General features: G+C 39.8%; 1 protein-coding gene across 2 annotated transcripts in view; it reads right to left on the reverse strand.

Moving 5' to 3' along the window:
• Window positions 1-8,701, reverse strand: part of arhgef2b (rho/rac guanine nucleotide exchange factor (GEF) 2b) — a 48,966-nt gene that overhangs the window by 36,125 nt on the left and 4,140 nt on the right. For both annotated transcript variants that reach the window (XM_016524796.1, XM_016524795.1), the window contains exon 2: window positions 418-577. In XM_016524796.1, the coding sequence (XP_016380282.1) occupies window positions 418-577 (160 nt within the window). The remainder of the gene's footprint in view (window positions 1-417; window positions 578-8,701) is intronic.

Below are 8,701 nucleotides of genomic sequence, written 5' to 3' on the forward strand. Positions count from 1 at the left end.
GGGCGGCATTATGCAAATATTTCCACATAGTGAGGTAGATATGTGGAGGCGTGTTAGAACGAGCCGTTTTAGGGGGGTGTGGCAGAGTCTTAACTTTGATAAAGAATATCTCTTTGGTTTTGAGACTTTAGTCTTTGCAACTTCAGGGATCTTATCTATGCACAATCAGCTTGTAACACTCCAAAGAGAAAGGAAAACTTGAAATCGCATCATATGACCCCTTTAAACTTTTTTGTGCTCTTTAGCTTGTAGCTCCACTTTCTTATCTTGCAACATCCTCTGAACTACCCTTAGCTGATTCAGGATAATCTACCAGTTTTTCCTCCTCCCAAGGGGTTGTGTTCAATAGTATAATGGAGTTTGAAGTAGGCTTATCAAACATCATGTTTTAGTGTAACTATAATGCATGTTACTCACTTGGGCAGCTGAGGGCTTCTTTTGCAGTGATGCTCTTGTTGCATGCAGAGCAGAGTGTGGTGGCAGAAACACTGAGGGAGGTAAACAGGTGACCATTGCTGTAACGCGACTCACGCTCCTTTGTCTCTTTCTCCCGTGCCTTCCGCTCTTTCTCTTTGTTCTGCACACAAAAGAGTTAGTAAAAAGATGAGTTGTGCAAGTATAGCATCATAGCATATCACCATTCACTACAATCATAGCATTCATCATTCACTACATAATGAAAGTCACGTTGTGTATGACCAAAAATCAGTGAATTCTCATTGTATTTACGCACACTCTGCACATCAAATGATGAAAACAAGAAATGATTAAAAATCATATTGTCAAGTTTTATTGACTACTCATGGTGTACATGAGGGTTGAAAATAATGAAATCAATGTTCCCACTCTTTGTCAGTGATAAATTTCGAGGACCTTTCAAGCACTTTTACAGCACATTTTTTATTTCATTATGACAGGAATAAAAGATATGGATCACATGCTAAAGTTTTCCTCTCTGGTGAATTCTTTAAAAGACATATAGATATGACTTAACATAAAATCTGCTCTTTAATATGAGCTCTTCATGAAACAAAATGACAAATGGTCCTTGGTACCATTTTCAATACTGTAGAAAAAATATCGGAACTTTTTAACAATCTATTTTATTGAACTGAATTAAATTAGTTACATATTAAGGCTAATAATAATAATTGGTTTAGAAAATGTAAGCCATCCAGCAAGTTTTTATCATAAAACAAAGGGGTCTTGTATCACCCTAAAGTGGTTTCTTCTATGATAAGTTTTAATATACATTATCCTGCTTATTACTGTCACGATGCTGCTACTGCGGTGGAGCGAGGAACGAGGAGAACGTAGGAGAATACAATAAACAGTCTTTAATAATCAAACCACAACCAGGGGAACACAGGGCAGGCAGGAACACATGTAGTACATAGACGTATAACACTAGATGCTGGACAAAGGAAAACACAGGGCATAAATACTATGAACCAAACGAGGGAATAAATGGGACACAGCTGGAAACAAATGAACATAATGGGAACAGGAACAGGAAAGACCAAATAAGAGCATAATCAAACATGGGGGGAAAACTAGGAAACAGGGAGAACATGGAGCACATGAGGGAGGAAAAACAAACACAAAACAGGTCCAAAATCCTGACATTACTCCCCCCTTCCGGGGGGCGGGCGCTCTGGAGGCCTCTAGGGACAGGCTTACACGGGACGGACAGCCTCCAGAGCGGTATCCGTTCCAGGACCCATGGCGGATCAGGCAGACTAGGGAGCCATGGCGGAGCAGGGAACTCAGGGGGCCATGGCAGAGCGGCCTTTGTGGCCTTGGCCTCGGCACTCGGCCCGGCCTCTACGGCCAGAGCCCTATAGCCCCCCCAAAAAAAATCCTTGGGGGAAATTTCGGGTTCTGAGGCCCTCCATGGGCCCTGACGTAGGAAAAGCGGTTCTCCCTGGGTTAGACTCGGGGACTGGAGCCCTCTTTGGGCTGGACATGGGATCTGGAGCAGACTCAGGGGCTGGAGCCGACACTGGAGAGGACTCAGGGGCTGAAGCCGACACTGGAGCGGACTCAGGGGCTGGAGCTAACAGTCCTTTTCTCTGCATATTCCTCCTCTGATTTGGGGTTAAGGAGCGGGCTGCTGTCAGCTGAGGGCTTGGGAGGGAATTGGCCAGCGGGCTTGACGTAAGAGCGGCCGGCGGGCTTGGCATTGGAGAGGCTGGCGGGCTTGACGGCGGGCTGGTTCTGAATCGTGGCCAGACACTCTCCAGACACCAGAGGATACCTTCCCTCCAGCTCAGTCCAGTGGCGTCTGGGAGGTCCACGGGGCGATGGTAGTTGGCCCCGATCCAGAACAGCGAATTCAGCGTGGCATCATCCAACGGCGTCATCGCTGCGAGCCCGCAGAATTCCCTGGCGTACTCCACAAAGGGAAGATCCCTGCGAGCTAGGGCGGCGTATCTCGCGGCGGTTTGGCAGGGGGGAAACGTAAAACAGAAAACTTTCAAAACAGAAACAAAAACACAGGGAGAAGGGGCGCTGCTTACTGTTCTTATGTCTAGTGTTCTGCCACGATGCTGCTACTGCATTGGAGCGAGGAACGAGGAGAACGTAGGAGAATACAATAAACAGTCTTTAATAATCAAACCACAACCAGGGGAACACAGGGCAGGTAGGAACACACGTTGCTGGACAAAGATGCTGGACAAAGGAAAACACAGGGCATAAATACTATGAACCAAACGAGGGAATAAATGGGACACAGCTGGAAACAAACGAACATAATGGGAACAGGAACAGGAAAGACCAAATAAGGGCATAATCAAACATGGGGGAAAACTAGGACACAGGTAGAACATGGAGCATGTGAGGGAGGAAAAACAAACAAAACAGGTCCAAAATCCTGACAATTACATGGCTACTATGCAATACTAATAAATGGACACAAAATATTTGAGTAGAATTATTTTATTAGCTCAAAACTCAAAGTTTACACTAAAAACAGTTTGTCTATGAATCAAGATGAACGCAGGTCCAAAATCCTGACAATTACATGGCTACTATGCAATACTATAAATAAATGGACACAAAATATTCGAGTAGAATTATTTTATTAGCTCAAAACTCAAAGTTTACACTAAAAACAGTTTGTCTATGAATCAAGATGAACGCACAAGTTCAAACAAGACGAACATTTTAAGTGATAATGTACAGTCAAACCACTTATTACATGACTTTTCACCAAATAAATAATTATGTGGACATTTATTATGTGGACAATTATTGAGTTCAACTGTTTAATCTGTTAAAATGTACAAAGCAATCATCCTGGCAACAACACGAACACTACAAAAATATTATAGTATTGCTAATACTGAAGTCCTCAGATTTCATTTTCAAAACAGTCGATAAGCGAGACACAAGATGGCATCAGCTGCATCTGAAGGAAACGAGAGAGAGTGAGTCCTCTGTGTGATATGAGAGACATGAACCCTCAGATACCCGGATGAGCCATCTGTTTTTTTAGTGTTCTACTAATGACGGTCATTACTGGGGAATAACATACCTCGACTGACCAATCAGAATCAAGCATTTCAGAGAGCCATGTAATAAACAAGATGTGTATTCCATCTATTTCCATAATACTTTTTTTGTTAGATTATTATTTTTAATTTTTTTTAGAAATATGACAACAACAACCTATCCTATATAGTTAATGCACCGTCAGAGAGTTTTGGAATATTCATAAATATATTTTACATACAAATGCATATCAGAGTTAAAAATTAAACATTTTAGAAGAGAACAAAATGGTTGTTTTGCATGTGACATTTTCTAGCAGGAAATACAATGAGCTGTTTTAATATTCTTCGCTTTGTGAATTTTGTGAATTTATGTCAACTATACTTTGGACTTTAAAGCCCAATGTATCTTATATTTACCTTATTTTTAACCTAAAAGTGGGCACCTCAAGCAATGCTACAGGAGACTGTTAGATTTATCTCCACTGACTAACAAAACTGAAATATCTAAGCACTATTTATTTATTTTTCAAAAAGGCAAATCCTGCTCTGTTTATTATTTACTTTTTTTTTCATCATACAAAGTAGACTGCAATGCTGTCATTTGACTGTCCTTCTCGCTGTAATAAGCTTTAAAGGCAGTAAGTAAACACATATCAGCATGTGAATGAAAAGCTGTGTTATTTAAAGGATGTTTCATAAAGGATAGGGAGTAGAAAAGATAGATGTGGGGGTTACTTCACAATTCAGACTGAGAAACAAAGGGACAGACAGACTGAAAGGAACAAAGACAGCCAGTGAGATGAATGAAAGATAATACCTGACACACAGACAGTGAGACAAGAACCTTCAATTCAGCAACAAAGAGCCAAGAGACTCCAGTGCTGGATAATGCACAAACCAAACTATAAAGCAAACCAAAAATTAACCTAAAACCCTGAATTATTAAAAATGAATTACCCAAATATATGATTTTAAAAGTACATTTAATCCAAAAAACACTTGTCATCAATTATTCACCCTTTGCAAACTTATGACTTTTTCTGTGAAACACAAAAAGAGATATTTTGAAGAATGTTCTAAGTGTTCTAAACCTTAAAATAGAACACAAAACCAAAATCATACAATGATACAATCATACAATCTACAGAGGGCGTTCTCAACAGGAGGGTTGGAAAAAATAGATCTCAGGTCTGTTCTGACAATACACTGCATATTTGTTTAATATTTATTTGATATAATATTTTGGAAAGATGTAATAATGACCTTAATGGTGCGACTATTTGACAGGGGGAAGAATGAGGAGAAAGATGAACTGAATGAACAAAATAATGCATTTCCAGAGCAAAAATGTTGTTCTGGAATATAGATAGGTGAACAGCATATTGCATAACATTCACAATGTTATGTTTGGCGTAAACTGAAAAAATGAACTACTTTGATTGCAAATATGAGTATAAGTCCAGATTGGTCTTATAAAGTACAGTAAATGTATCATTTCAGCACATACTGTATGTGTTCAGTATAAGCTCAGTGGTTCTTAACTCCAGTCCTGAGGACCCACTGCTCTGCACATTTTGTAAGTCGTCCTTATTTAGCGCTAGGAATGTAACGATTAACCGCGAGCCGGTCGAAAATCGATTTAAATATGTGTCGATTCAAATCGGTTGAGATGCTAAACAAATCGCGATTCAATTAGGGGCAGGAGTTCATATGAATGTATGTCTGAGGGGGACTTACTGTCTTTAGAAAAGTTTAGATGGTATTTTTTCTTTTCCTCTTGCCTCTGTATAAGCTCAGTGGTTCTTAACTCCAGTCCTGTGGACCCACTGCTCTGCACATTTTGTAAGTCGTCCTTATTTAGCGCACTTGTTTCAGATCATCGACTTATTAGCAGAGAGCTCCATGAACTGAACTGAGTGTGTCAGATAAAGGCCAGTTATACTTCTTTTTTCGTGTTCCACTCCCTCTCGTGCACAGCCGTGTCCGCACAGCTTTCAAAGTATACTCAACCGCTAAATGAGCGCCAATGTACGAGTTCGACACATGCGCAGTTCCACCTAGTGAGCTCATTCTGTCTCAGCATTTACCTCGTGCTGTTGTACATAGACCATCCATGTGGACACAAAAATTACAAAATGTGCAGAACCACTGCACTAGATACTGCAGGAACAAATTTTCTGGCATTACAGAACCTGCTTGCATTTACACAAAAGACTCTCTGCCAATCACAATATGTCAATTTTCCAGAACTAAAGCTCAGTGTAAATGCAGCATATGTGAGAAAAAAAAAATCAAGGATTTGGGTGGGCTTAATAGGGTCACTTTGCCTACATACATTTTGAAAAGTCTTTAAAATTATGAAACATGGCAAAAGGATTTTAAGATAACAAAGTTTTAATGTTACCATTACTGTCACATGGTATCTGTTTTATGTTTTCATGGATTTTTATTTCGAAATTACTCATGGATTTTAGCTTGCATTCTCTCTCTTTCTGTGTATTATACCTGTTAATCTGTTCCCTTGGCCTCTCATGATTATTGCCTACGTCCTGTTTTGTTTCTCCACTGTGAAAATAACATTTAAAAAGTCTAAATTGTGGAGTGTTTTGTAACCCAAAATAGGCAGGAAATCGCACACTTTTTTTTCGGTCTCAGGAGGATGTAGTTCCTTTTTTTTTTTTTACTGACTTCTTTGTCAGTCCTTCTTTTAATGTGCTTTGTTAAACTGCTATGTTTTGCTTCCCTCTGGTGCCTTTATCCTTTTCATTTAATAAATATAATGCTGTGATTAGATCCTCGACTACTTCCTTGCCTGCAGTATGTGGCAATTATATGACAAAATGAAACAAGTTAAAATTTGCTAGTTTGAATTCATATAAACTCGGTCAAATACAGATCAGCTCTGGGACATAAAAGTGCCCTTATTACTGCTCAATGACACAGTCACATTGTATCAGGATATAGTTATTTTTATATCCAATTCAGATCACTTTAATTGACTGTTAAATAATTAACTGGGTTAGTGTGTCAGCTCAGTTCATGATACACTGAGCACAAATGTGTGTTAAATGCTCTAGGAATAAAGTGTGGCCTGTTCTTGTTCTGAGCCTTGGGCCCTGTCTCTAATTCCTCAGTGGAGAACATATGCCCCATGCCCTCAGGAAATGAAACACGGACAATAGCAATAACAGAAACAAACATGGAAAGAGGGCATAGAACTCATTTGCGGGTGAGACATGTCGCCACCTCTTTTTGCCAAAACTGATTCCGTATCATCATTTTTTGAAAATAGCTTGGTGAAGGAATGCAGGTCAACAACACACACAAAAAAAGTTCTGCAATCTGATGTTTTTCAAAATTGCGTCAAAAAAAGTTTGTCAACCAACCAGATTCAAGCATTCAACAGCCCAAGAGTATAAACATACATATAACATCTAAATATAAGCTGATCACTTCAAAGGTGTGGTTCATTGCGATTTCACTTTTTTAACGTTAGTTAGTGTGTAATGTTGCTGTTTGAACATAAACAATATCTGCAAAGTTACGAAGCTGAAAGTTCAATGCAAACGGAGATATCGTCTTTTAAAATTCTGGCAGTTTAATGCCTACAAAAACGGCTGGTAGGGACTACAACAAACAACTTCCCGGGTTCGTGACATCACAAACACAGATAAACCCCGCCCTCGGGAAAAGACAGCAAAGGGGGCGAGGCCATGCTGCACTGCTTTAGAGAAGAGGAAGAGAAAACGTCTCCAGGTTACGTATGTAACCATGGTTCCCCGAAGGGAACGAGACACTCAAACTGATAAGCAATATTAACGACGCCATTGTTTACAATACAACCGGAGCACATGTCGCTGAGGTGAGGGGCGGGACGCTTAGATCCCAAATATGATCATCCTCATGTGACCCCCATGCTAAAATTCAAAAGGCCAGCTTTTCTTGTTGTCTCCTCAGTTGTTAACGCGCACTAGAGGCGGTTTAGCCAATCACAACACACTGGGCTAGCTAACCAATCAGAGCCCATCGCCTATTTCTGAGGGCGGGGCTTCATAAAAGCAGGAAAAGATCAGCCCATTTCTCAGAGAAGGGACAGAGCGGTGTGGAATAAAGGTAAATTATGTGAAAACATTTTTTTAAACGAAGCATTAACACATGTTAGTCTGCACCCCATAAACACAATCAAGCCTAGAAAAAAACCAGTCAACCACCCCTTTAAGTTTATGCAGCACTACACAAATACAGACACCTAAAAAATGCTGAAAATGTGCTTTACTACACCATGCATCTGAATAAAAGTCCAGTTATAACATCTTTCTCTATCATCGGATTATCATCAGCTGATTTACTGCAGTTATGATAACAACAAAATCATAAAAGTTAAATGTACTCTCTGCAGTGTACATATGGATCCATTCTGCAGAGAGTAAAAGTAAAGCTGAGGCAATGTTGTAGTTAATTAATCAAGTAATTTCACTCTACAGATGATGATTGACAATTAGTGATGGCATCTGCTGTTAACAACTGAGGAGACAACAAGAAAAGCTGGCCTTTTGAATTTTAGGATGGGGGTCACATGAGGATGATCATATTTGGGAGTCTGTGTCAAATAATTGATTGAAAACCCTTGTTCTAAAGAGCATTTGGTTGGAAAGAAAATCTGATGAAAAGCTAAAAGGCTGATTGATGTCATCAAAATTGTTTATCCATATTGGCGGTAGAGCTAGACTGTAAATTTTAAATGCAATCTTCTAAATTTGAAATTTGTCGTTTTGTATTTTAGAGCACACTAACCTTAAATGGTTAGTTCACTCAAAAATGACAATTCTGTCATCATTTACTCACCCTCATGTAATTCCAAACCAATAAGACTTTCGTTCATTTTCGAAACACAAATGAGGTTATATTTTAGGGATGCTCCGATCAGGATTTTTGCAGCCGATACTGAGTACCGATTTCTTGTCGTGGTGATCGGTCGATACCGATGCCGATTCTGATGCTTCAAGCTTTATATAGACGGTTTCATCGGGCGCACGCGCCTGGCCCGAAGTTAACTTCCGGTCAGTGTTTGTTTATCAGTCTGGCTATGGCACCGGCTACAAACGCAGTGGCATTTATGATCACTGCTGGATCAAGCCGCTGCATTGTTTTTTTCCTGAGGTAATCCAAAGCTTCTTGAGGTGAATTCTGTCTTATTCCTCTCA

This window comes from Sinocyclocheilus rhinocerous, unplaced genomic scaffold (assembly GCF_001515625.1).
Source record: "Sinocyclocheilus rhinocerous isolate Xijiao unplaced genomic scaffold, SAMN03320098_v1.1 scaffold1535, whole genome shotgun sequence".
Taxonomy (NCBI): domain Eukaryota; kingdom Metazoa; phylum Chordata; class Actinopteri; order Cypriniformes; family Cyprinidae; genus Sinocyclocheilus; species Sinocyclocheilus rhinocerous.